The sequence below is a fragment of the Melopsittacus undulatus genome, chromosome 11 (assembly GCF_012275295.1).
Source record: "Melopsittacus undulatus isolate bMelUnd1 chromosome 11, bMelUnd1.mat.Z, whole genome shotgun sequence".
Classification (NCBI taxonomy): Eukaryota; Metazoa; Chordata; class Aves; order Psittaciformes; family Psittaculidae; genus Melopsittacus; species Melopsittacus undulatus.
In genome coordinates this window covers 9,365,613-9,393,611 of record NC_047537.1, presented here as the reverse complement: position 1 = coordinate 9,393,611, position 27,999 = coordinate 9,365,613, and the positions used below count along the sequence as shown (strand labels likewise).

The following is a 27,999-nucleotide window of genomic DNA, read 5'->3' as shown; positions in this document are numbered from 1 at the left end:
CCTTGTTTCCGCACATTCCTTGGTTTCCTGTAGCATAGAATACATCAAAATATACTCATAGGCAGTGCAACTTCCTGGGGCAAGTTCTTACTGAAAAGGCTGTAAAATACATTGGTTTGTGTTTCAATTTCACTTACACTTATTTAAAATCCATTTCCTTCCCTTCTTTGGCATGAGACCCATACTGTTGAGTATTTCTAATGGCTGTGCTTTGGCTGTTTCTCATTTTGTCTCTTCAGTGGCGCTGGGACGCGGTTGTCAGAGGAAGACAAGCCAGAAAGTTCAGCTACTGAGGGGTTTGACATACCTGGGTCTTCAGTTTTCCCAAAGCCTTCTACCAGCCTGACCCAGGGACCAGTTAAAGAAACTCTGGAAAGTGCCCTGATTGCCCTGGACTCGGAAAAGTAAGAAACAGACCACTGTGTCTCTCCAATTCCCAGCAAAGTTGCTTAACCTAGAGAAGACTGAGATTTAGCTTCTGTGGATGTTGGTCCCACTCAGACCTTTTCTTCTTCACCCCTCACAAATGACTGATTCAGAACAGTTATAGCTCTCAGTGATTTGTCTGGAGGATTTAGTTTTTCACTGCCCTCCAACCATAGCTATAACTACAACGAATTCCCGTTTACAGTTGTAATACCCAGAATTTGTTGATGAGCAGCACTCATGGGTAACAGTTCTCATTAGAACAAGGCTAGCTGCAGTTGGAACTGGATTTTAAGATCTCCTTCTGGAGCCTTGTTCTGTGTTTTGCTGGTGCTCCAGAGCTGTTCCATAGGAACAGACTTTGTCATGCACATGGGCTAGCAGTGGGATGGGGTGAAAGGCCAAAAGTGTCCTTCAGTGGGTATTAATTGTACCTCTTTTTCCCACTCCTGCAGACCCAAGAAGTTACGGTTCCATCCAAAGCAGTTGTACTTCTCTGCGAGGCAAGGAGAGCTGCAAAAAGTCCTACTTATGTTGGGTAGGTGGCTCCTTCCCAGGACATTGTGTCTGGCGGTACTCCCAGCTCCTGCCAGGCAGCTGCCAGAGTCCACTTCCCAGCATGGCAGCACGTCATCTTCCCCACTGCCCCTTGTGAGTGGAGTTGGAGGAGAAAGCCGTTTCTGCAAGTGATGTGTCATTGGAAATGGCTTCATCTGTCTGTGAAATGTGGACCTGCTCCCAGCTTGTTTCTGCATTTGGGCACAGAGAAACTCTTTCTGTCCCCAAAACACCTACGTGTAATGTTTCCAGTCTGATAGAACTTTTCCTCTCCGTGCAATGGGATGGACAGGTACTTGCATCCAGTAGGGAGGTAAAAAGATGGGAGTCAGCTTATGCTGAGGCCCATCAGCAAGAGAGCAGAAAGGAGGAGCCCTTCAATACAAAGGGTTTGTTTAGGGGGTACATAGTTGTCTGTCACCAGATGACTTTTAGCTGCTGAGCTTGTTTTTACCAACAAATATTCCTGAGGAATCTCCCTTTTGAAGGACGCAGTGTTTCCTTGGGATCATTTCCTTGCCACTCCAGTACTTTGCAGTACATTTTTGGATGCTTTCTGTTCTTTTCATTTATCAGATTCTTCTTTTTTTTGTCTAGGAAGTGTTAGCTTCATTGTTCGTATCTTCAATAGCACAAAAGTGTTACTCATTGATATTTAACTATGGCCTCATCATATGCAACATATTATCGTGCCCAGACATCTTTGTCTGGCTGTCATCATCATTTGTCAGTCTTTGCACAGCTGTGAGAGTCTCTGGTCACATCTCCAGCTTCTGGTAGTTGGAGAAGGTCTGTGTTTGCAAGGATGCAAAGAGGATCACTGCTATTAATTGCATTTACTAGTGATTAGACACAAAGGCCAGGTAGTTCTGGCTCTTTGGTGTTTCCAATTTCTCTTGCTTTAAACAAAGCAGTTTTTTTCTTTTCCTTTTTATCTTTGTATAGTGTTCGTTGGTTTTGTTGCACTGAGAAATGGTGAATTGTGAATCTGAATCACAGAATCTCAGACTGGTTTGGGTTGGAAGGGACCTTAAAGCTCATCCAGTTCCAACCCGCTGCTAAAGACAGGGACACCTTCCACTGGAGCAGCTTGCTCCAAGCCCCTGTGTCCAACCTGGCCTTGAACACTTCCAGGAATGGGGAGATGCCCTGTGTAGGAGAAGGCCTGTATAGAAATAGTGATGACTTAAAGGTCTTAAACGTCAGAAGTTCTTGGTTTGAGGGCTGTAGCATATTGAATGTCCATGGGTACCATGAGGGCTTTCTGGCATGAATGGGTAGTGAGACATGAGAAGGACTGAGGATGGACCAGGAACCTGCCCTTTAAGAGGATTTAGTTGAGACCTGGTTCTTCTGTTACCCTTTTCTCTCATCCCTGAATGGTGGTTGAACACATCCCTGCACTCTTTTCCAGTGGACGGCATTGACCCTAACTTTAAAATGGAGCATCAGAATAAGAGAACCCCTCTCCACGCTGCCGCCGAGTCTGGCCATGTGGACATCTGCCATATGCTGATTCAGGTCTGTCTCCACTTGTTCTGCTATATAAGCCATTTTCTGTGGTTTCTGGTCTCCTGCCCACATGGCACAAGCATGTGAAGCTTCAGTGTAGGGCACTGTGCAGCCTGTAGGAGCCTATGTGCCCATCACACCCAACAGTGGTGCGCTGCCAGATGTGCCAGCACAGGCAAACTGCAGGCAGGCTGCAGGGCATCTGCAAGCTGCTGCCAAGAGGCTCCTTGTGACAAAGGCAGGTAAGCTCTGGAGCCTGGCAGGCAGCATCTGTCTTCCCTGCCGTCAAAACATGAGTAAATCCAGCAGGATTTTCCTCTGCAGGGTAAAGGTTTTGCATGTGGAAAGGAGATGAGAGTTTAGCTGCTTGTCTGAGATTTGGATTCTAATGGAGGGAAGAAATGGTCAAAGACATAGGGGTGCTTTTGTTGAATCCATTCCAAAATGATGTGAAGGAAAAAGAAGGGTTTAAAAAGTTACAATTTTTCCTTTTTGTACTGCCAGTTATCACCTGGAGTGACTGGAAGGGTGCTCTGTTTACCCTGTGTGGCTGAGAAACCTTAAAGGGCTCTTGGGAAAGCAGCAATGCCATGGCTTTGAGAACAAGCCTGCTGGGTTGTTGCATTTCAGCATCTGGAGTCAGAGGCTTACAAAGTGCTGTTTGAAGGTGCAGCTATGGGCCTACCCTGCTGCTCTCACTCAAGTTACTGCACGTGAAGACAACAGAGTGACTTGTATGAATAAAAGGAGTAAAATGTTTGAGCTACTACAAACAACTTGTATTAAGTATCAGTAGAGTTGGTTTGTTTCCAAAATCCTTCATCATCTTCTCTCTTCCCTCATGTCTGACTACTGCAGTAGAACAGGATTTGGCTGGGCATGTCCACAGCTTGTTAAACTTGAAATGCCTCTTCTCAGGTCTGGTTTAAGTAGCTCTTGCTATTTTAAAGTGATCAAAACAAACGCATTCAGTGGGAGGCACCTGGAAGGGGTGAACCTGAGTCAGCATGTCGCTGCTGTAAGCAGGTCTGTGCTTCACACGTGTACCTGCATGTGTGACCTGCCAGCAGTTGGGCTAGCTCAGAGATCTTCTGGTTTTAGGTATTGGGTGGGTTCCTGAGCTAAGCTAAAGAGTTAAAGCAGGCAGGACACACAACACAGGAGTGCTTTGGAAAAGAGTAAGATTTTGGTTCAAGGCACTCCATACTCAACTGAGAACTGAACTGACCTGTGGTCAGGGACCTCTGTAGAAACATTCCCATTGACTTGCACAGGATTAGCTATACAATCTCCAGGAGTATTTTTACAGCTTCTACCTCTGTTGCAATCAGCAAGTTGTTCCCGCTGCTTGTGACATTGAGAAGAGCTAGCTGCTTTGTTCATTGTGTCCACAGAAATTACAGACCAGGGAAATCAAAGCTGCTGGAGAAAGCAGGAGGCTCATTTTTCCCAAATAATATCTAGAAAGTAGCAGTACAAAATCCATTAATAACAAGAGCTATTTAATACCAGTTGTTGGCTTCCTTATGCCCTGGTTACTGGCTGTAGAAGGCAGGGGGAGGGCAGGCATTGTGTGCTGCTTCCCAAACCAGGTGGAATTGCACTGTCTTCTTTCTTGGGTTTATTTCCTTTTTCTTTTCTTCTCCCCTGCTCAACATGGCTAAATTTCAGTTTAAAAACTTGCTACTAAATCACTCCTTGTACATCCTTCCTCTGCTCACCAGCAGTGATTGTAACTGTCCTTGTATCTGCCTTGGCCTCCTAACAGGCTGGTGCTAATATCGACTCCTGCTCTGAAGACCAGAGGACCCCACTAATGGAAGCAGCGGAAAACAACCATCTGGAAACTGTGAAATACCTTATCAAGGCTGGAGCACTTGTAGATCCTAAGGTAGCAGTTGTTTCCTTATCTTTTTCTCCTGAAGAAGCCTTTGTCCACCATTTCTTTCTTGATAGGTCTTGGGTGGAAGTACAGAGGGGAGGTAGACTTGCTTGTCTTGGGCATGAAGGCTTGGCACGGCCATGGTTGTTGGTAGCATCGCTGGAGTGGTGCACTATCCTGGCTGTGAGCACTTTGGGGCAAGTGCTGCCACTGGCTACATGAAGTTTGTGGCACCGGGTGTAGGAGGTGTTTGAGTTCATATGGAGCTACTGAAATCCATTGCAGTGACTTTGGAACTTTCTTTATAGACTCTGATAATGAGACTTTTGGGGTGACATTTTAAAATGGGCTGGTAATTAGCTGCTTGCCAAACCAGCAGAAAAGACAGAGGAAGCTTTGCTTTCCAAAGGATTGCCATGTGGTTTCTTGCAGTCACGCTGCAGTGGCAAAATTGTACCCCATCTTCAAACTCTACCCTTTAATTTAAAGCAGTACAATAAAACACAGCTGCCTGTTTGCCTGTACCATGCTCTGGTTACATTGCAGTCTTGGAAAATATACAGATCATGTGTTAGTCCCCTACATCAGATGCTATTTGGAGCTCAGGAGCCCTCCCCATGCAAACTTATTGTTGCAACCTGCTGCTGTTGGCATGGTACTCTGCTATTGCTGGGGGATACAGCTGAGCAGGGATGCTCTTTTCATGAGGGAGCTGGTAAAACAAGGAGGACTGCAAAAGGTGCTGCCCACCCCAAGCCTTAAACAGATCCGTGAGAGCCTGGTTCTGAGCTGAGAAGGGGAAAAGATAGGACAGGCATGTATGGGTTCATGCTAACCATTGTCCCAAGTGTCTTGGAGCAACCCAGATACCTCTTGCCTGATTTATTTCTGAGGAAGTGAAAAGAAGGTTTTTTTCTTCTGAAGGCAAAGGAGAGCTTGCAACAGCAAATGAGAAGCCTGAGATCACGTCTGAAGTCTAGACTAGTTTATTATGTTAATTAGTTTCTCACACCAAATTAGTCATCTGTTTGAAAGCAGCAACACTGCAGCTTAAAATCAGCTCTAGCCATTGCAATGAGAAATCCAGCCATGAGCTGCTGTGGTGTGCACCCAGCACAGGGAGCTGGGGGGTGGGAGGGGTTTTCTCAGACCCCAGGTGAAGGTGTTGATGGGGTGCAAAAGCCCACACAAAATCTGCAGAAACTTGATATTAGAATCATAGAACCCCAGCCTGGTTTGGGTTGGAAGGGACCTTAAAGCTCCTCCAGCTCCAACCCCTGCCACGGGCACGGACCCCTTCCACTGGAGCAGCTGCTCCAAGCCCCTGTGTCCAACCTGGCCTTGAACACTGCCAGGGATGGGGCGGCCACAGCTTCTCTGGGCACCCTGTGCCAGCGCCTCAGCACCCTCACAGGGAAGATTTTTTTGCCTAATATCTAATCTAAATTAGACATTTAGGTAAAAATTACATTAATGTGTGTCTGCTCTACATAGGGTTGAGATGCTGCACTTGGCTCATGCTAGACTAAGGGGGAAGCTGTGGTATTGTTCAGGTGTGGCACTTGTAAGGGTGTAGGAACTCCTTCTTCACCCCAAGAAGCCCACACTATAACTCCTGACCCGAGATGTCTTGTCCTTGCCTGGGGGTTGCTCCCTAGCCCTGTGCCACACTCCCCTATCAGCTCCATCTGGAAGCTCTCACCTCCCATGTTTCTTCCAGGGGCTGGGCTGGAGGCAGTCATTTTGCTTTTCCATCTTTCATTTCCTCCTCCTCATTTCCTGGTCTCTGGGCCTTGCTCTGTGCTAAGCTCTTGGGATATAAAGGCCTGATCAAAATCAGGCTCCAGCCACCGCAGTCTTTGGTGTTAGTGTGGGAGTGTCTCCGTCGTGACTCACAGCCTGTCCGTCTCCTCCAGACCCTGTATTATCAGCTCCCAAAGGCATTTGTCCTTTCAGCCTGTGGCTGTTTTTCATCTCCTATCTCAGCAGACAGCTGCGGGCATGCTGGGGACTTGGTCTCTCAGGAGCAGGACACCCCTTTGCCTTGCTTCTGGGTGCTGGGATAAGGCCTTGTGCTAATAAAATCCAGCAAAAAGCCTGTATGAATGGAACATTTCAGGTTGAAACAAGGCTTCTTTTCTGATGTAAAGTGGAAACACCTCCTCTTTAAGGGATTTCTGCCTCCCTTGGCTCCCCAGCACATGGAGAAGATTTGGAGGGGGTTTGCTGGGGAAGGGGAGCATCAATCTGCCAGGATTTGGAGCTGGTGCTTTTCCTAGGCCTCAAAAAGACCTCTCTTCTCATAGCCTTTGCACTCTCAGCCTCCTGTTCTGCATGGCTTGCACCGCTGGGCTTTGTGTAAGGCTCCCCCTGCTCAGTGCTGGTGTTGGCTCCTGCTCTCTTGCCTTCTTCACAGCTGCTGGGGGTTTTAGAGTCCTCTGTTCTACCTGGGAACTTCTCTGTTCCTGAGAATCACTGGGGTTGTACAGACATGGGAAACACTGGGAAGAGATGTCCTCTGAGTGCTTGTTCTGTGCTTGTGTCCAGGATGCAGAGGGCTCCACGTGTCTGCACTTGGCTGCCAAGAAGGGGCACTACGACGTTGTTCAGTACCTCCTCTCCAGCGGGAAGATGGATGTCAACTGCCAGGTGAGTTCTGTCTGCAAGGGGCAGGAGCTGCTTTGCTCAGGTCAGGGACTCAAGTCTCAGCAGTGTTTCTCAAGAACAGTCCTGGGAGGCACCTGAAGAACATTCTGTGGTGACAGTGCCATGGGCATCCCGGTCCATCAGAGAAGGTGAATCCCCTACACTGGTCCCATGGAAACTTGCCTTGCACATGCCTTGATTTGCAGTTTCTCCTTGACTCCGAGTTTGCTGGTGGAGCCTGTTGTTCAAGGGAGTCACTATGCTCTTCCCTAGCAGGGGAATGGTGGGATCATCGACATGGTGTGGAATGGGTTGAGCCTGGCCCTTGCCATCACAGAGCTTATCCATTGCTGTGGGGTGAGGCAGTGCTGCGTCAGGGTTCCTGGTTCTGGGAGAACCCCAGCACCCCTGGCCTTCTCAGGGAGCTTTGCAGTAGCTCTTACCCAAGATGGATGTTCCTTGTGCCTTTTGGACAGTGTTTGAATGACCTGGAGATCCATTGCCAGTGTGTTGAGCTACAAATAAGCTCCAGCCTGCTGAGGCATGTTGGTTCAAATGGTGCTGGCCTCTGCAGGACCCTGAGGGACCTCTTCCTGCAGCAGCATAGACTGAAGAAGAGTGATGAGACAACCATAGGGAGGGAAGGTGTCTGTGGCTCCCAGGCAAGGTGCACCCTGCTGTGGCTACCAAGGGGATTGTGAATCCAGCAGGAGACCTCTTGCCCATCCTGCATGTCTCACCCTTTCCCTTTGCCTCCTCAGGATGACGGAGGCTGGACGCCAATGATCTGGGCCACTGAATACAAGCATATTGAGCTGGTGAAGCTGCTGCTTGCGAAGGGGTCAGACGTCAACATCCGTGACAATGTAAGGTCCTTCCTGGAATCCATTGCAGAAATCAGCCACTGTCATAGAACCCCAGCCTGGTTTCTTTTGAAAGGGACCTTAAAGCTCCTCCAGCTCCAACCCCTGCCACAGGCAGGGACCCCTTCCACTGGAGCAGCTGCTCCAAGCCCCTGTGTCCAACCTGGCCTTGAACACTGTCAGGGATGGGGCAGCCACAGCTTCTCTGGGCACCCTGTGCCAGCGCCTTCAGCACCCTCCCAGGGAAGAGCTTCTGCCTAAGAGCTCATCTCAGTCCACCTGACACCAGTTCACAGCCATTCCCCCTTGTGCTGTCGTTACAATCCCTTGTCCAAAGCCCCTCTCCAGATTTCTTGTCAGCCCCTTCAGGTATTGTGCTGGGAACCATCAAGCTCCAGGAGAAATGCTTTTGATTGTGCTCCTGTTGCAAGCAGTACCATCAGCAGTAGCTGGTGCAAGGCAGAGTAGCAAGTCCAGGTGTAGCATCATGTGGTGTGCAATTGACAGGGTGAATTTTTTCTGTATGTGATGTGATTAGGGTTTTCTTTACGTAGATATTGCAACACCGGGAGGCAGAAGCTATATAGAAAAAAGCCTCTCCGCTCCCTGGTGCATGTCAATAGCCTCCCATTTAAGGAAGGATCTAAGCTGCAATCACTCCAAGATTTGCTTTATTTTTGCTTAAAAAGAAATAGACGAGAGTTGATCATTACTATCACTGCACTGTTTTAATCGATGTCTTCAGAGCTTGTCATGGGGAAGGGTTCGAAGTGTGCTGCGAATTGCACTGGAACTGAAAACAGAGTATCATTGCTTAAAATACCTCCATCAGAAAGATGAGTGTTCAGCTATTTCCAGTGCTGCTAGTGAGAGATGAGTACATTCAGTATTTAAGAGCTGCCTGAAGTTGGATTGATTGTTCTCCCTGTGGCTCATGGTTCTCTTTCTAGCACCTTCATAGTCCCTATAGCTCGTGCTGTGCTCTTTTTAGTTCTGTAGCACTGGAGGCATGCTGACTTTCCTGTTGGCTGGGCTGGGGAAGCTCAGCTTCTAGCCTTTTCCAGCATGTTGGTTCATGTCTGCCACCTCTCTCATGGATAGATTGAGATAGGTTTGTAGCTTAGAGACAGATGATTTGCCTGCGTGTCTAAGGTAGGCAGTGGACCACTTTGTGTGCAGCCTCCCCATCCTTGGTACTTGGAGGCAGTGGGAGTGAGAAATCCCTGCTTGTCTATGCAGAGATTTCCCTGCCCACACTGGCAGTCCCACCCAGAAGGGAAGAGACTGCAAGCCACATGTTGCATGCTGCAGATGTAGAACTAGGGATGATGGATCCCAAAGCAATAGGGGTTTAATGCACTAAACAGCCTCTGCTCTGTTCTCTCTCCCCCCAGGAGGAAAATATCTGTTTGCACTGGGCTGCTTTTTCTGGCTGTGTTGACATAGCAGAGATCCTGCTGGCTGCTAAGTGTGATTTACATGCAGTGAATATTCACGGCGACTCGCCCCTGCATATTGCAGCCAGAGAGAATCGCTATGAGTGTGTAGTGTAAGTACAGCTCCAGCCCTGCTGCTCCTCTCTCTTCCCCTGGTCACTCCTTTCTGCCTGGTTACTGGCTGGCAAGCTCAGGAGATCCTTTGAAATGCCTTTGGTGTCTAAGCACAAACCAGGATTGGGATGGAGGACTCGTTTCTCCATTACCCTGCTTGTAGGGGCAATGGGTCTGAAATACAAGCTGCTGCTAGAGCTGGTGGAAAGCAGAGCAAGAAACAATGAGTGGTGCTGGAGTCTTGGGCAGAGGTTTGAGGGACTGTGCTCAGCCTGGGCTTCCCAACAGAAAGGCCTCAGGCATCCTTGATTAAAGCTTGCTTTCTTTCTCCCCATAACTAGCATGGCATAATACGGTAACAGGGCTTTCCCTTTGCTCCATCACTGCTATGAATAAAGTCATCCTGGGTACTCACCAAAAACCAGTGAGTATAACCAAGGGCCAAGTCCAGCACCAGTGTCCTGTGGGACTTTTCATTTCCACCCCATATCTTTCCCTGCCAGAGAGAGTTTCAAGCCTCTGTGAAGTTAGGCTGGTACCAGCAGAGTACCTGTCATGCCTGAAGCAAGGCAAGGTTTGCCCAGAGCTCTCATGAATGCCTAGAGCTCAAGTCTGTAGCTTCTGCTAGCACCTTCACATAGAAGGATTCATTGAACCATGCTTAATAGGGAGAACTCAGGTGATTATTCACTACTGTAGATTCTTCCTTGCCTCTTAAGGGCTCCTGGAGGATGTGATTCAGCTTGTTTTCCCCTTGCACAGTTTCTCTCACGAGATGCTTACCCTGTCTTGCTCTTTTGCAGTCTCTTTCTTTCACGTGGCTCGGATGTCACTTTAAAGAACAAGGAGGGTGAGACCCCACTCCAATGCTCCAGCCTTAACTCTCAGGTCTGGGTGGCCCTACAGATGAACAAGACTCTCAAAGAATCATCTGCTGAGAAGCCTGTCCAGATAGAGAAGGTTGTGAGCAGGTGAGAATATATCTGGCTTTGCCTGGGGGTCATGAAATAGAGCCTCATGGGGGAAGCTGAGGGCCTGGTTTAAGAAAGGACTGCATGTGCATGTTTAGCCTTTTAAACTGGTGTGAAGGTCAGCTTGAGCTTAGCAAGAGCTAAGCACATGCTGATTCAGACCCTGGTTGTAAATTCATCCTCCAAATGGAAATACAAGCACAAAGAACAATCTGTAAAATGGGATGGAAAAAAATGAGCTTTCTGCTAGTCTGAACTGCTTTAGGCTTTGAGTGCTCAGTGATCAGAGACAGTAATTCTGCCCCAGGATGGCAGCTGAATGGGCCCTTTTACAGGGGAGCTTTTCCTCTCTGACAGTTCTCTTTCTCTCACTGACAGAGACATCGCCCGGGGTTATGAGCGGATCCCCATTCCCTGTGTCAACTCCGTGGACAGTGAGCCTTGTCCTAGCAACTACAAATATGTTTCACAGAACTGTGTCACCTCCCCGATGGACATTGATAGAAACATTACCCATTTACAGGTGAGGGACCTTGCATAGCGACGTGGATATCTTGTCCTGGTGTGCTGCACCTCAGAATGGGGTTTACATTCAAATGGGAATGTCTGCTCCTAATATGGCCATCAAATTCCAGCTAAGGCTGTAGTCCTAAACTCCAGCTCTTTCTCTAGGAGATGGGATTCTGCTTTATTCCTTTTCCAGCACTTAAGCTAGTATCTGTGATCAGCTGTGTGCTGTGGCTGGTGCTGGCTGATGTGGCTCTCATTTATTGTTTTCCTGTGTTCTGTATCTGGAAAGTTAGTAAGTTGTTGGGAGACCTTCCTCATGCTGACTGCAGCATCCAGGCCAAGGTCTTCAGTGTGATACTGGAAGTCCTGGAAGGGCTGGGTTGTGAGAGCAGAGGTGGGGAAGTGTAGGGTGAGGGAAGCCCTCTCTGGGCACAGCCCTCATATGGCTGAAGTGAACATCCCATGCCCAAACCCTGTTGGGCAGCTGCTGGTGGTGGGACAGTGTTGGCCTGGGGAATGCTGGAGCCAGTTGGAGCACATGTGGGAAGAAGCAAGCAACAGGCAAGACTGAGATGTCATGTTGCATCATCTCCCAGCTCTTGTCCCTCCTTGGACCAGTCCTTGTCCTCAGTGACTCCACCCAAGTGTGGAGCACAGCTCATTGGGCATGCAGGAAGGTTAGTATCACAGGAGGACATCCTGTCATGACATAGGAGGGTGGCTCAATGTGAGAGCACACAAAAACTGCACACATAGATAATGGAGTAAAACCACTGCTCAATTGATGAGTCTCATCTTTCTCACTAAGCTGCTGCAGCAAGAAGACTTGTGGTTTCCTCTCTGATCCAGTCACAGAAGTTGCTCTTTCAGTATATGTGTGTGGTGGGGAGTTAACCCCTTCTCTTCTCTTCCAGTATTGTGTATGTATAGATGACTGCTCCTCCAGTAACTGCATGTGTGGCCAACTCAGTATGCGCTGCTGGTATGATAAGGTGAGGACACAGAACCTGCTACTGGGTCAGGTCACTGTGAGCTGAACTCTGCACAGTTCAGGGTTTATAGTAGTACCTTTAAGCCAGTTCCTTGCACAACTCCTCTCTCTTTGTTTTAAAATGCCTGAAGTTGTAGTCTCAGCTTTGAGGTGTGTGTGATAACAGCAAAACACATAAGCAGGAAAGCTTTTCTAGTGTTATTTATTCGTGTTACTCACATGCCAACTGAGCCATTAATTACACCCATGTGCTAGAGAGTATTGAATAATCCATGCGTGAAATCAGCTTCCAGTTCAGAGCAGCACAGACAAAGCTGTCATATGTAAACAAGGGCAGGGTAGTAGAGAGGTTTTTTGCTTGCTTTTATCTATTATCATTGTGATCCTTCTGGCTGAGGGCAAAGTAGGGATGTTTTAACAGCTGCATTGCCAGAAGCCTGGTTTGGTTTGGGTAACCGTGCTTCAATGCTCCAGGGAGGGTTTGAGGTTAACATTTGGACAGGTTCTGCTAAGATCAGAACTTCCTTGAATCTCTGTAAGTTTCTCCCAGGGGGGCTGTTGGCATCTTTCTTTGCTCTGTAGTAATTTTATTTACATGTTAATAGGTGATTACATCTTTCAAGCCTTAAAAGCCAAATTTGTTAAATATGAGGAGCTGCGTCTATCGCTTCCTTAATCCTGTCTTGGGTTGGTTAATAATTGAATTGTAGCTTTTTTGGGAGTGTTATTTGGGAAGATAATGTGGTTCAAAGAACTTGGGTTTAATGGCTTTATATTCTGGAAGTGTAGGCTTTATTCCAGAGGCAGACAAAGCATCTGCTTCTCCCCTCTAGCACTGCAAATGATAATAATGATGGGGATGCACACTGGGTTTTTGCACAGCTCTGTAAGATACTTTTTCTGGTGGTGCATAGGGTGATGCCAGGCAGCAGAAATCTAAATGGTCTCTTGCTGTTTGGTAGATGTTGGTGATAGTGATGATGATCTTCATACGCTAGTGGTACCATGGTTGGGGTAGAGCAGAGCCACTGCAGAAGTTGAGGTCTGATGCTGGTTTGGGGAAGCTTGGAGCATCCTCCACAATGGGGTTCCCTGGCCTGCTTTGACACTCAGGGGGGATTTCTGCCTTTAGCCTGCCCCTGGTTTGGAAGGGTGGCAGGAATGAACAACTAACGCAGTCTGGAATGCCTCTCCTCTTCAGGATGGCCGACTCCTGCCAGAATTCAACATGGCTGAGCCGCCGCTGATCTTTGAGTGCAATCACGCGTGCTCGTGCTGGAGAACCTGTAGGAACCGGGTGGTGCAGAATGGGCTCAGGTGAGAAGGAGGATCCAAACGCAGCTTATCTTGGCAAGACCAACGCCAAACCTGTGAGCTTTCTGGCTCTCTAGTCTCACCTCACCCATAAACCCACAAAAACCCCCGGACTTCTTGAGGTGAGGCTGAAGTTGGGGCAGGTGCCACCATACAGTGGTGGGATGCATGTGGGTTCCTGTGTGCTGTTGGGAACAAAGCAGCAGCAGGTTGTTGATCTCAGTTAATATTTACACCATGCCCTTGCTGCTGTCATGTTGAAAACGTGGTGTTCTTTCATCAGCCTGACCATAAAACGTGGAAATGACTTGTGGCTTTGCTTGAGCAGCCTGGATGTAACTTCTCAGGTGGAGATGTGTGAGGAAAATAATAGCAGCAGGAACTGCAGAGCCTTTGTTTAGGAGAACTTATAAATTAGCAGTCTATATTTAACGCCTTTAAATTGCAAGAGGGGAGATTTAGGTTAGACATTCTTCCCTGTGAGGGTGCTGAGGCGCTGGCACAGGGTGCCCAGAGAAGCTGTGGCTGCCCCATCCCTGGCAGTGTTCAAGGCCAGGTTGGACACAGGGGCTTGGAGCAAGCTGCTCCAGTGGAAGGGGTCCCTGCGCGTGGCAGGGGTTGGAGCTGGAGGAGCTTTGAGGTCCCTTCCAACACAAACCAGGCTGGGATTTTATGATTCTATATTATATAGGCCAGCATGCCCATATGTGGCTACTCAGAAATTCCAGCTATTGGCCTGACTCCCCATGATCGATACCTGACTAACCCATTGGCCTCAGTGCTGCAGATCAGCCGCTATTGTTTTATTGCCAAGCTAAAAGTGTCAGTGTTGTGTTTTGGACCTCTGCTGTGGAGAAGTTTGCCACTGCACTAAATCCAAAGGAATCCCAGTGGGAAAAAGACTTTTGCAAAGTTTTTGTAGTGCTGACAACACTTTTATTTGCAAGCCTTGTAGTTTGAATGACATTTTGCAGTATTAAAAACAAGTACAGAAGAAGCTGGCTGTGTTTCCACAGAGCTTTATCTCTTCTGGCTTTCCGTGCTGAGTTCCAGAGCTGCGGTGTCTCTGTGGGTGTTGGTTGACGAGCTGTACACCTAGAGCTGTTGCTGTTGTATTTTTGCCTTGCCAAAGTGTTTTCTGAAAGCCAGAAGTGTTGGAAACCCAACCGTGATCCTGGGAGTGCAGCTGTGTTGGAAGCCTGCGGTCGGGTGCTTGGCAGAGCTGTGCTTGAGGTCCCTGGGGAGGAAACCTCCTGCATTTGGGCTTCAGCGTGACACATGGGTGTTCCTGCTCCATTTTAGTGCTTCCTTGATCAGATTTGCTCCAGATTAACTCTGCTCAGCAGCACACACGTTTCCATCTGGCAGGGTGACCCGGCTTAGCTGGGAAGTTGGGATTGGAGCCCTGGTCCCACCGCTGCCTGTGTCATCCCCAACAGCAGAGCCTGAACCTGAGCTTGGTACCGTGCAGTGATGGATGAGGCAAAACATGGGGGAGCTTCCTCAAGCCTGAACTAGTGTTATAACCACTCTGAGAGTGATCATTCTCAGGAAGTCATGTTTTGCCGTGGTGAAGGCTTCAGGAGCTGGGAGCAAATACAAGAAAACACACAGCCCCTGGTTTGAGCTGATGGTGGTGCCAGGAGGCAGTGCTGGGGAAGACAAATACTGGGAAAAGCAACAGGGTGAAATTAAGGTGAACATTGGATTTCTCTTTATTCCGATAACAGCATTGCTCAGAGCGGGTTTTGGTTCCCTTGAGACAGCACGAGCCTTCCCTAGCCCTGGAGACTGTTCCTCCTGCACAAACTCAAGTCCTGGCAGAGCAGGAGGCACAGTGACTTACAGGATTGTTTCTCTGCCTATGAACTCCATCAGTAAAATTCCACAGAGCAGCAATTACACTAAGAAGTTTCAAGCTGCAGCGTTTCTTCCTTGTCTTTCAGCCAGGGAGCTGGATATGATGGAGCTGCTAAATGCACTGGCCTCTACAGAGGGCAAAGGGATCAGAGCACTTAACTCAAAGCGGTCTTAATTCACCATAAGCTCCCTGCCTTCCCCTTGTAGCACCCTCTGTGCACAGATACACTGCCTGAAGTCCCATTCCACCTTCCTGGCCTTCTCCTGAGTGTGTGTAAGGAAAAAGAAATGCTGGTGGTGAGAGCCTGGTATCCTACACGTCAATTGTCAGTGGTGTAACCACATGGAGCATCCACTCCCACATCCTCCTCCCCAGTCCTGAGGGGTGCAGCTGTGCAGGGAGAAAGAAAGGGGTGATGGATGCCCATCCCTTGTCCCCAGGCAGTTTCCATCATAGAATCCCAGCCTGGTTTGTGTTGGAAAGGACCTTAAAGCTCATCCAGCTCCAAACCCTGCCACGCGCAGGGACCCCTTCCACTGGAGCAGCTTGCTCCAAGCCCCTGTGTCCAACCTGGCCTTGAACACTGCCAGGGATGGGGCAGCCACAGCTGCTCTGGGCTACCAGTGTCTCACCACACTCATGGTGAAGAATTATCTGCCCACGTGCTCAGAGCAGTGGTGGGAGTGGAGCGTTCTCTCAGTGGTGCCCATGTAAAAACTGGGGGTTGCGTATCAAAATCAGCTTTGAGTTTGTGGGCATGGAAGGTTGCTGCCTTTTTTGCTTATCCCTCTATGAAAGTTCATCATCTTTCTGTTATTAATGTGGCTTCTTTTTCTCTTCGCAGGACTCGATTGCAGCTTTATCGGACACAAAAGATGGGCTGGGGTGTGCGAACGATGCAGGACATTCCTCTGGGAACCTTCGTGTGCGAGTAAGTTCCTCAGCATTCAGTAGCTCCCACAAGCCCATTGCTTCCTGAGGTCGTTTGCTGCTCTTTAAGGAGAGGTTTTCACACCAGTCAAACTGGCATCGGGCCCTCAGCCAATTTGAATGGAGTTGCCTGACTCCATTCCTGCTCTGTTTGTCCTTTTCCTCATAGTGTGGAGCTTTCTCCACCCTTCGCTGACTCGATGGGATCTGTGCTGAGCTCTTTCCCCTCTGAAACTCGAGTGGTGAGGGGAGAATGCATTTGGGTTGTGCTGCACTTGTGCTCAACTCATGTGTTCACTGTCCCTAAGGGGACATTTCAGGCCAAGGCAGTTGGGAACAACTTCTTTCTAGGGGATCTTTTTCTGTTTCAATACTGACTTCTCAAGAGGTTTTCCAGTGTCACAGCTCTGGCTTTGGTCTTATTCAACAAAACAGTAAAGCACTTGGTGTTACGCATGTGTCAGCTCTGATTCACTAAAGTGTTTAAGAACAAAAATGTTTCAGATATATGTCAAGGGAAAAAATCTGCCATTGAACCCCACAGTTTTCAGGCTTTAAAGTGCTATACGTGCTTTATAGATGTTCTGGGAAGTGTTTTCTTCATTGCAATGCTCCAGTGAGTTAACACCTTCCAAAGAAGGCTGAACTCGTGGCCTTCATGGAAATAGGTGCTGGGGTTTTCTAGAAGTGTTGATGTTTTATAGAATTGGGGCAGGGGATTGAGGAAGATCACTGTAGAATTAAGTCAGTTCTGCAGTGAATTGGCCAAGTATTTCTTCCATGTTTGGAGCAGATGGATGAGAGCATGTTTTGTGCAGAGGTAAACCTTAAAACTGCTGTTTGGGGGGAGTGTTCCACGTCTGTCTTCAGGTGGGGCTTTCTGTAAAGTACCAGAGATCCTAGTGTCCTGGTTTTCAGCATCCAGAGATGAGCCAGAGCCTGCAAGTAAACTGCTCCCAAAGAGGAAAGGCACCAACTTTACCATATCCTACTGGAATGCTAAACACACAAGAGGTATTGGCAGTGGTGAACTGGCAGCCCAGGGAAGCAGTGCAGCCCTGACAGTGTAATGGACACAGACATTGTGGAGCACATCATTGCTGATGGGGTGCAGATACCATGACCATGCTTAACTCTTCCTTTCACCCTTGCCAGGAGCTGCTGACACTATCTTCATCATTATCTAAATAAGTTGCATACTAAAAAGCTGAGCTAATTTGTGTCTTGCCCATGCATATTCCTTCTTATCTCCATCACACACACATGCAAAGTATTTACTCAGCTCACCAACATGCAGTCCTCCTCTCTTCCAGCTGCACTGATGGCCTTCCTGTGGCTCTTCATGGGCAACCTAGAGACTTGGTTTCTTTTTTCCTTTATCTCTGGCAAGGAAGTGCCTGTGCAAGAGGTGTTTGGGAGCTGCTTGCACACAGCAGCTCCTGAGATCAGCTCCTGTGAAAGAGCATTTTGCATTGAAAGTCTGGATTAGAACCCTGAGCAGCTAATGGCTTCATACCATAGCTCTTCCTCTGCTTGGGAAGGATGATAGTAGTATTGATGTAAGGCTGACTTTATTCCATGATATTTCACGTTTGCCTGCATGGGGAGCATGTCTGGAATAGTTCTCACAACACTTTGATTTTGCAAAGCTCTGCTGGTCCTGACTGTTTCTATGTGTAAATGCCTTTTTTACACGCAAGGAGCATTTCAGCCTGGTTTGTGCTTTAGAAACCTTTCAACTTTTCTCTATAATCACTGCAGCAATCGTTTCCCTTTCTGTTTCTGCTTCTGGGCTGTTTCAAACTGGTTTGGGTTGGAAGGGACCTCAAAGCTCATCTGGTTCTAAGCCCTGCCACGGGCAGGGACCCCTTCCACTGGAGCAGCTTGCTCCAAGCCTGGTCTTGAGCACTGCCAGAGATGGGGCAGCCACAGCTTCTCTGAGCACCCTGTGCCAGTGCCTCAGCACCCTCACAGGGAAGAGCTTCTGCCTAAGAGCTCATCTCAGTCTCCCCTCTCTTGGGCAGGTTCAAGCCATTCCCCTTGGCCTTGTCCCTACAGGTCTTTGTCCCAAGCCCCTCTCCAGCTTTCCTACAGCCCCTTTAGGCACTGGAGCTGCTCTCAGGTCTCCCCTTCAGGAGCCTTCTCTTGTCCAGGCTGCCCCAGCCCAGCTCTCTCAGCCTGGCTCCAGAGCAGAGAGGCTGTGAATTAGTGGGGTGCAGAAAGCAGAGGCTTGTGAGGATCTAGTCTGTTGCTTTCTGTTCGTGCACTAAATGTGCTTTCAATTCTGTATGAAAGAGTGATGCTTTAATAAGATACCATCTGCATTGAGCCAGGTGTTTTAGGTACTCCTTCAGCCAGAGAGAGAGCCCCAGGTGTCCCGTTTTCCACACTGCATGGAAAACCCTGGAGCCTATGCTGGGACCTTCTTGTTGCTCTTGATTTTTTGCATGGAATGAGCTCTGGTGTTGCAGTGATGAGCGGCAGGATAAAGCTCAGGTGTCATTACTTGCCAGCACCATGCTTAATGTCTTGCTGAGAAGGATGTTGGCTTGATTTTGGGAGTTTTTAAAGGAAGGGACTGAAGCTCTTGCTCGTTTATTGTGTAGGAACATGTGCCTCTTGCACATCCCTCCCTAACTTTCCGTCTGGGAAATAAAGGAACGGTTTGTATTTGTAAGCAGTTCTGGAAAGGAAATGAATTACAGGAATAGTCTTTAAAGGAATATCAAACCAACAGTTTCTATTTCGATTGTGGTTTTTAGTTTCACTGAGTTGTAAACCTGGAGTAGCTGTCCCTGAGCAGAGCACTCTCCATGCAGCATTATTCAGCTCTTTCTCAGCTGCTGCTGGCTACTGTGCCATGCTACAGCAATTCCTCTCTGGCCATCATCTTCCTGTTGCTTTAGGTCACCACTGAGCGTGTGATTTCCAGTAGTGCTTCATAAATAACAAGATGTAGTGGGGCAAAGAGGAGGATCACACACAGCAACAGCCTCCTGCTCTGACCAGATCCCTCAGATTTGGACACTGCAGCCAGATGATCCCTTGTCACTGAGTGGATCCTCTCCAGGTTGATGTTTTGTGGCTCTCCTCTGTTCCACCCTTGCAGTTAAATGCTGCCTTGAGCCAGAGGGGGCATGGATACAGTCAGTTAACACTTGGAAATGCCTTGGGAGCTGCAGAGGAATGCTGGGATAATGGATGCTGATCATGGAATAATGTTGATGCTGCAAAATATTCATTTATTCGTATTGTGAATCCTTTGCTTATAATTAATTAGCATTGCAGTGCAGGCCAGGAAGAGTTAGATACTGCTGTGCTGTTGCTGCTTTCTCATATCCTCCCTCTGGCTCTGTACCTCTTGTCGTGTGTCTCTTACTTCAATTGGAGCAGATCAAGGCAGGAAATGTTGAACCTTGACAGTCCAAAACTGCTTATGATGGAGACAGGGAGACAAATGTGGCAACACCAATGCAGTGGGGACTCCTGCACAAGGGGGATTGCGACAAAACCAGTGTCTGCCTGGGGTGTGGAAGGTGATGGGTATATTTAGTCCTTCTCAGCAAGCCAGGCCAAGCAGCACATGCATTTTGGTGCTCAGAGGACCTGGTTGTAATCTGCCTTGCACCTGGTTTCACAACAAGGTTGTCGTTACTGAACCACAGTTCTGATTTATTCTGGTTTGAGTGGGATAGAGAAAGAAGTTAGGATCCTTCCAGGGGTCCTGCCAGGTTGGGTTAGACCTAAGACTTCAGAAGCAAACCTTTATAAGGTACATAGCCTATGTAATCAGTCAAAATACCCTGGAAGATACAGGAGGGACAGACACAACCATTTTGCTTTGGGATATAAACAGCACAAGCACTGCACTAGTGTACAGGAGAGCCAGGACATGAGTCTGAACAGAAGGAGAATTGGATTAATGTGTTGATCTTGGCCAGCAAAGAGATTTGCAGAAGGAAACACATTCCTCGGAGGAAAAGTGAATTTTATTGGAAGTAAGACTCCAGTTTTAATATTGAAAGTGTTGGGCTGAAAAGATGGACTTTGGAGCAAGATTTTAGCTGCTGTAAGCTGGCAAAGCTCAGTTTGCCTGGGTGGCTCTGAGGTGACCTGCACTGTGAGGCTGGTGGTTGTCACCGGTGGCTGGGCTGTATCTCTTTCTTTCCCTCTTCTCAGAAAGAGAAGTTTAAACCCAAACATATGATTGCATGAGCATCTTATCTCTGCCTTCCCTGTTTGTCTGCAGGTACGTTGGTGAGCTGATATCTGACTCGGAGGCAGATGTCCGTGAAGAGGACTCCTATCTCTTCGACCTTGACAACAAGGTACTGTACCTGGAGGTATCTAATGTGACAAACCCAAGGTCTTGCCTCTCCATAAAGGCAAAGAGAGTGTTTGTCTCCATCTTGACACACAGCAAAGAGGAGGGCCACAAAATACGGAGGGGTTGATGTAAGGCTTAGGGCTTGTTAAAGCAATGCTGGGCTAGCATGGTGTGTGCTGCCCACACCAGTTTTGATGCAAGATGCTCTTCTGTCAAAACTGTGCAGGTATCCCGAGTTGAGTTGTTCAGTTTTTGATACTCAGTGTGTATATGCAGGCTTGCAGTCCTGACTGACAGCTTTGTGAGTTCTTCATAAAAAGACGAGTTGGAAGACTGAAAAAGCAAGCCTGGTTCACTCAAAAGGGATCCATCGGATACCCTGGCAGGGGCTGGAGGCTTGTTCTGCTGGTAGTTACCCTGTGCTGCTCTGTGGAGAGCTGTCTCAGAGCAGAAACCTTGCTTTGAAAAGTGCCATCTAAAGTTTTTTATCAAAGCCATCACTTCAGACTTTGCTTGGGAAAGGAGGAGAGAGGTGAGCTGGGGACTCAGAGGAGCGCAGTGGCTTCCAGGACGTCTTGTTTCTGTCATCAGCTAATGACAAAGAAGCTTTGCTTTATTATTTTGCCTTTTTTTCTTTTTAAAGCAACACACATTGAACAACTGAAAGAAGACAAGTGATGAGTGTTGCAGTCAGTCTGAGAACAGCAGAGTCAAGCTGTGATTATGGAGTTGAAAAGCACCAGGGACTTCAGCCTGGTTTGTGCCTTTAGAGCTAGAGCCCACCTGGGCCTTGCATGGCCTTTAGGTCAGCCCTTGGCTTACTGCCTTGATGGAGAACCTCTGGGTTTGCTCTTAGGAAGCCTGCAGTGAAGCAAAGAGGAAGACACAAGGCACAAGCATTGTCTCTTCAGGGTGTCTGAGGCCTGGGGAACACCACTTGTGACTCCATTCACCCCTACTCTTTTTACCCAGTGATCAGTGCACCCATCCAAGCCGTGAGCAACCAGTTTCTCCAGGAGAATGCTGTGGGAAATGGTGTCAAAGGTTTCACTAGGGTCAGGCAGAAAATATCCACAGCCTTTCCCTCATCCACTATGTGGATTGCCTTGTCATAGAAGAAGATCAGGTCAGACAAGCAGGACCTGCCTTTCATAAACCCATGCTGTCTGGGCTTGGTCACCTGGTCATCCTGTATGTACAGCATGATGGCACTCAGCATGATCTGCTCCATGATCTTCCTCAGCACTGAGGTCAGACTGACAGACCTGTAGTTCTCTGGATCCTCCTTCCAGCCCTTCCTGTAGATAGGCATCACATTTGGTAACCTCCAGTCAACCAGGACCTCCCCAGTGAGCCAGGACTGCTGAGAAATGATGGAAGTGCCTTGGTGAACACTTCCACCAGCTCCTTTAGCACGCCTGAGTGGATCCCATCCATTCCCATAGACTGTGTGTGTCTAAGTGGCATAGCAGGTCACTGACCATTCCCCTTTGGATTATGGGGGCTTTATTCTGCTCCCTGTCTCTGTCTTTCAGCTTAGGGGCTGGATACCCAAGAACAGCTGGTCTTGCTATGAAAGACTGAGGCAGAAAAGACATTAGGTACCTCAGCCTTTTTCTCATCCTTTGTCACTATATTTCCCTCACATGCAATAAAGGATGAAGATTCTCCTTAACCCTCCTTTTGTTGCTAATGTATTTATAGTATCATTCTAATTGTCTTTTGCAGCAGTAGCCAGATTAAGTTCTAGTTGGGCCTTGACCCTTCAGATTTCCTCTTACCCTCATGGCAAGGTGGGAAGCACTTTGCTTTGGGACTCTTCCTCCTCAGCAGCTTCACAGTGAGGACTCTCTCTGGGTCAGTCAAGGCAGCAGAATCCTTTCTCAAGAAGCACATCTTGACTTGCATGGTGGGGAGCCCAGATCTTTCCAGATGGGCACTAGATGTGGTAGTGGGTGATGTTGCCCTCACCAGACAAGGCATTTCCATGGAGGAAAGTGAGGGGACAACGAGAATTACTGATAATTGCAATATGAAATAACAGCGTGTGTGTGTTACAGGACGATGTGGGGTGATGCCTCCCCAGCTGTTGGGACACCTTCCCTGGGTTCCTGCCCCGGTGGGGTGGTGTGATCTGGCACCACTTGTTCATTAACAGTGGTGAGGTGCTTGCTCAAAAGGGAGCTTGAGCACTGCTAATGGAGCCTTTTGCTTTTGGCCTCTTTGCAACTGAAATTAGCTCCTGTAATTAAAGCCTCTGCCTTGCACAGTCATTCTCTGCTGGAATAAAAAAGCCCTGAGGGAGGTTCTTTTCTTTTCAAGGAAAACAAAATATTACTGCTCTCTGGAAAGGGAATTTCTGTGTTCTTCCTTGCACTTTTATCTGCAAACCCCTGTGTTTTCTTGAGGCTCCGGCTTTGTGTTTCCTCACTGTCATGTTCAATTAGAGGACAGAACAGATGCTATTCCCCTTTCCAGCAGCTTGTACCCCTAAGGTGTTTGTCTGCACCAGACATCAATCCCACCGTGCCAAGCTGGTGCTTTACCTGGGCAGGGTGGAGAGAGCCGATGGACCAGGCAGTGACAGGAGCATTGGGCTGGTGTGGGCAGAGGGCTGTGCAGAAAACTGGGGGTTCAGGGTACTGTTGGATCTAAAAGTGTGTGTTTAGTCCTTTTAAACCCGCAGCGGCCATCCTGCCCTGGTTGTTCGTCTTGAAGCTCTGCAGAGTATTGGTGGAATGACCAATAATTTGGTCAATTGTTTTATTTTAACAAGTAGCAGTAACTGTAGAACCATGGAGTCACAGCCTGGTTTGGGTTGGAAGGGACCTTAAAGCTCCTCCAGCTCCAGCCCCTGCCACAGGCAGGGACACCTTCCACTGGAGCAGCTTGCGCCAAGCCCCTGTGTCCAACCTGGCCTTGAACACTGCCAGGGATGGGGCAGCCACAGCTTCTCTGGGCACCCTGTGCCAGCGCCTCAGCACCCTCACAGGGAACAGCTTCTGCCTAAGAGCTCATCTCAGTCTCCCCTCGGGCAGGTTAACGCCATTCCCCTTGGCCTGTCCCTACAGGCCCTTGTAAAAAATGCAGTGGTACTAAACCCAGCCTCACCTCATGGTTACTGACACATTTCTCCCCTAGGATGGAGAGGTATACTGCATCGATGCCCGTTTCTATGGCAACATCAGCCGCTTTATCAACCACCTCTGTGAGCCAAACCTCATCCCTGTGCGAGTGTTCATGTCGCACCAGGACCTCCGCTTTCCCAGGATCGCCTTCTTCAGCACAAGGCACATAGAAGCTGGAGAAGAAATTGGGTAAGTGCTGTCTGGGGGCTGCCACTGCCTCTCTGCAGGGAGAATGGAGCGTGGTGGAATGAAAGCAGTGCTGCTCCTGAGCAGGGTCATAGAATCATAGACTCAATCGGGTTGGAGAAGCCCTTTCAGCTCATCCAGTCCAATCATTCCCAGCACTGCCAAGGCCACCCCTAACCCATGGCACTGAGGCCTCGTCTCCATGCTGTGTGAACACTTGCAGGGACGGTGCCTACAGCCCTGCCCAGGGCAGCCTGTTCCAATGCCTGAGCACCCTCTGGGGCAGGAATTGTTCCTCAGCTCCATCTAAACCTGCCCTGGTGCAGCTTGAGGCCGTTTCCTCTTGTCCCATCCCTTGTTCCTTGGGAGCAGAGCCCAGACCCTCCTGGCTCCATCCTCCTCTCAGGCACTTGTAGGGAGCTATCAGGTCCCCCCTGAGCCTTCTCTTCTCCAGACTGAACCCCCCAGATCCCTCAGCCCTTCCCCATCTCTCTTGTGCTCCAGGCCCTGCACCAGCTCCAGTGCCCTTCTCTGGCCCCGCTCCAGCACCTCAATGTCTCTCTTGTAGTGAGGGGCCCAGAACTGGACACAAAGTCACTCCACCCCTTCAGTGCCAAGGGATCCCACAAGCACACTCCATCCCCTGAAGCATTCCAAACCCCCTAGCTCTGCGGATTGCCAAACGTGGCCTTTAGCTTCAGTGCCCCCTTTTGTTCCTGTGTGCTGGTGCTTTGCAGTGACCCCATCTCTGCCTCTCTCTTGCAGCTTTGACTACGGAGACAGGTTCTGGGACATCAAAGGCAAATTCTTCAGCTGTCAGTGCGGTTCACCCAAGTGCAAACACTCGAGCTCAGCGCTGGCCCAGCGGCAGGCGAGCACCTCGTCCCAGGACACGCAGGAAAACGGGCTCCCCGACACCAGCTCTGCCACAGCAGCCGGCCCCTTTTGAGGCCCCGCTCCCCAGAGACTGACTCGTTTTAACCCCATAGATTCACAAACTGTCTGAATTTCCATTTAAAGAGAAAAAAAATAAAAAACACACAAAAAAACAAGCCCTCTCCAGGAAAGCCAAGAGTTTGTGACACTTAGGGCTGTGCCACCGACTGTTACTTGAGGAATAAGTAAAAGCAAACCCCACCTCCGTGATGATGTTCTCCCCTCCCTGGGCCTGCAAAGCTGCTGGGTTTCACAGTGTGGAGGGGTGGCTGGTGCAGTTGTCTTCTCCATGCAAGCTGTCCTGGCCTCCTCCTTGTAGTGTGCTCTTAAGTGTTGTCCAGGGGAGAGCCTCCCATCCTCGGAATGTTCATTGAATGCATCGCTCATGCCAAGTCATCTCCAGTTCACTTGGAATAAACTTTGAGTACTTGATGGGACTTTGTTGCTAAGCAGAGGGAGGGAGGTGCTGGCGTTCGGGGTGCTTGGCACAGCCCCGGGGCAGGTTCTGCTGGTTGGCTTTGGTTGGTTTGGTTTTTTGATTGGTTGGTTGTTTCTAATCATGGATTTCTCCCACATCTCACAGGACGTTGTGGTGGGGCCTTTCCTTAGGAGCTAGAGGGCATTTCTAACAAATACCCTCTTTGCCCCAAACCCACTGGCCTCTTTCTCTATCAGTGAGAGGAAACCCATGCTCCTCACAATCCTGTTGGTCCCTGGCTCTCCCTGAGCCAACCGGAGATTCCTCCCCTGAGCCTGGGCTCCCTTTGGGCTTTCTCCATCAGGAACCAGCTCTCATCCGCACCACTGGGCTCTGTTACTGTCTCCATGGAAGGATTCCCCTCACCCCGTCGCATGAGAGGGAAGGTTGAAGGGGATCGTACAAGACACTAAACTTCTGCAGCAATTCAGGTTTTACCTTGTTTTTATAAACACAAAGTGAATGATAAACGTATTCTAGAGGACCTCGACTCGCAGCCGCCGCCAGGGCGAAGAGCAGGCGAGGACATCCCGGATGCCACCAGCTCGTCTGTTCCCATCCCTTTCCTCAACGCTGGGCACCTTCGATTCATTTTTAAACCACACGCTATGAGTTTCCAAGAAACTGAGTTCTTTTTTACCAGGACGTTGGGGACTGGCGTTAAAAAACTACACCCACAAACTAACAAAAAACCATGAAAAAGAAAAGAAACCCCAAGAACACCCCCCAAAAAAAACCAAAACGACAACAAAGAGAAACCACACAACAAAACGGTGCTGATTCTGGTGTGATTTTTGCTCACCACGTGAATATAAACTTATCAATTGTATAAAAAGAACAAAGTGATTTTAGTATAAAACTGCAGGAAAAAAAGAAACCTTTTTTTAAATGGTTAGTATTGTAGTGTGAATAAAATTTGCCATCACCTTTTGTGTGGTGGCTGCGCAGGTCATTACCTTCAGTTCTGTTCTGTTTCTGTTTTTTTGCATATATCTTTAAATACTGTAATTAGGGCAGTACCAGTTTCTTTTGTTCATCTCTCCTAGAACATTCATAATGCCGTCATGTTTATTATTATTATTTGCGGTTGCTGTTTCGGCTGTCGCAGGAGCGTTCTTTTGGCTCCGCTCATTTTTCTTGTTCTGTTTTCAATGAAATCAATAAAAAAAAGGAAAAAAAAAGGAAAAAAAGAAAAAAAAAAGGTGTTTTAAAAGGATTTTGGGGTTTTCATGTGCAGGACTGGGGGCTGGCACCATCCAGGGGCTTGGAAGTGGAAGAAGGAGTTAAACCCTCAGCCCTGCGGACTTTCAAGGTGGGAAGAAGCAGCCTGAGCATTGCTTTGAGGTATGGGGGAAGCTGAGTTTTATGTGTTGTGTAATTCATGGAATCCCAGCCTGGTTAGTGTTGGAAGGGACCTGAAAGCTCCTCCACCTCCACACCCTGCCATGGACAGGCAGGGACCCCTTCCACTGGAGCAGCTGCTCCAAGCCCCTGTGTCCAACCTGGCCTTGAACACTGCCAGGGATGGGGCAGCCACAGCTTCTCTGGGCACCCTGTGCCAGCGCCTCAGCACCCTCACAGGGAACAGCTTCTGCCTCAGAGCTCATCTCAGTCTCCCCTCTCCTGGGCAGGTTCAAGCCATTCCCCTTGGCCTGTCCCTACAGGCCGTTGTCCCAAGCCCCTCTCCAGGCTTCCTGCAGCCCCTTTAGGCACTGGAGCTGCTCTCAGGTCTCCCCTTCAGGAGCCTTCTCTTGTCCAGGCTGCCCCAGCCCAGCTCTCTCAGCCTGGCTCCAGAGCAGAGCTGCTCCAGCTCCAACTCTTTGGTCTTGACATTGTTCTGTTTGGGAGCCCAGCCTCTGCTCGTGAATCTGCCTGGGAGCAAATGCTGGGATGTTCCCTGTGCTGGGAAGTGGTGTCAGGAGGGACTGTGGGGCTCTGTGGCTGTGTGGTTGGGGTGCTGGGGAGTGAACCACGGAAGTGGTGCTGGGAGGTCCCCCCAGGTGCTGTGGTTCCAGAGTTCCAGACATGGGCAGGGGCTGCCAAGGCAGCAGGACTGAGCACAGCCAGCGCATGCCCTCACTGCTGACCTGTGTCGGGAACAGGACAGAGCTGAGTCACTGCTGGTCAATAGCTCATAGAAACAGCAGGAAAAGCCCAGCCTGATGCCAGCGGGGATGGGAGGAGCAGGGATCAGTCTGGCCACATCCTCTCACCCCTTGCCTTTCTCTTGTCACCCAGTGATGCCCCTCATCATCCTCCCTCACCGCAGGCTTGGGGTCAGTAAAATGTGATGTCTGGAGGCTGGGTTGGTTTGATGGGACAGAGCAGGGCTGCAGTCACCATCCCTGCAAGTGTTCACACACCATGGAGACGAGGCCTCAGTGCCATGGGTTAGGGGTGGCCTTGGCAGTGCTGGGAATGGTTGGACTGGATGAGCTTAAAGGGCTTTTCCAACCTCTATTCTATGACTCTATGTTGAGTTTTTCTTCTGGAATTGCATTGGGTGCCATTGGGATGAGCCAGAGCTGTCAGGGAAAGCGAGCAGGACCCTTGAAGGCACCCATGTGCCCTCGCACATCGAGACCATTTAACTACAGGCTAATTATAATAATTCATTCCAGTACTGGATAATTAAACACTGTGATGAGAATAAACTGCTTTAATTGAAGGTGAGAAATGGAAAACCCCCAGAGAAATCCAATCTCTGAGTGTAACATTCCTAAATGAGTCCTTTTCCTGGTGTTGAGGGTGGGAAACACACATGGGTTTGAGGGTTCATGGGATCACACAGTGCTGGTCCTGGGTGCAGGGAGGATGCTCACATGGGTGAAGGTTGAACATGGTTTGCTCACAGTGACCCCTGGCACCGCTGAGCGATCCCATTCCTTTTCTGTGCCAGTAACTGCAAATTGAAGCTCCACATTTGAGGC

At 48.9% G+C, this 27,999-nt stretch overlaps 1 protein-coding gene across 16 annotated transcripts in view; it reads left to right on the top strand.

Moving 5' to 3' along the window:
* EHMT1 (euchromatic histone lysine methyltransferase 1) overlaps window positions 1-26,226 on the top strand; it is a 115,107-nt gene extending 88,881 nt beyond the window's left edge. For 14 of the 16 annotated variants that reach the window (XM_031044129.2, XM_031044134.2, XM_031044131.2 and 11 more), the window contains 15 exons: window positions 240-404; window positions 882-964; window positions 2,399-2,505; window positions 4,265-4,387; window positions 6,926-7,027; window positions 7,786-7,890; window positions 9,282-9,436; window positions 10,241-10,408; window positions 10,787-10,931; window positions 11,833-11,910; window positions 13,111-13,226; window positions 15,929-16,015; window positions 20,264-20,342; window positions 23,483-23,658; window positions 24,421-24,771. In XM_031044129.2, the coding sequence (XP_030899989.1) occupies window positions 240-404; window positions 882-964; window positions 2,399-2,505; window positions 4,265-4,387; window positions 6,926-7,027; window positions 7,786-7,890; window positions 9,282-9,436; window positions 10,241-10,408; window positions 10,787-10,931; window positions 11,833-11,910; window positions 13,111-13,226; window positions 15,929-16,015; window positions 20,264-20,342; window positions 23,483-23,658; window positions 24,421-24,604 (1,873 nt within the window). In that variant the 3' untranslated portion in view covers window positions 24,605-24,771. Of the gene's footprint in view, window positions 1-239; window positions 405-881; window positions 965-2,398; window positions 2,506-4,264; window positions 4,388-6,925; window positions 7,028-7,785; window positions 7,891-9,281; window positions 9,437-10,240; window positions 10,409-10,786; window positions 10,932-11,832; window positions 11,911-13,110; window positions 13,227-15,928; window positions 16,016-20,263; window positions 20,343-23,482; window positions 23,659-24,420 lie in introns of all 16 variants that reach the window. The other 2 variants (XM_031044128.2, XM_031044137.2) reach the window with 2 other exon arrangements.
* Window positions 26,227-27,999: the final 1,773 nt, after the last annotated feature.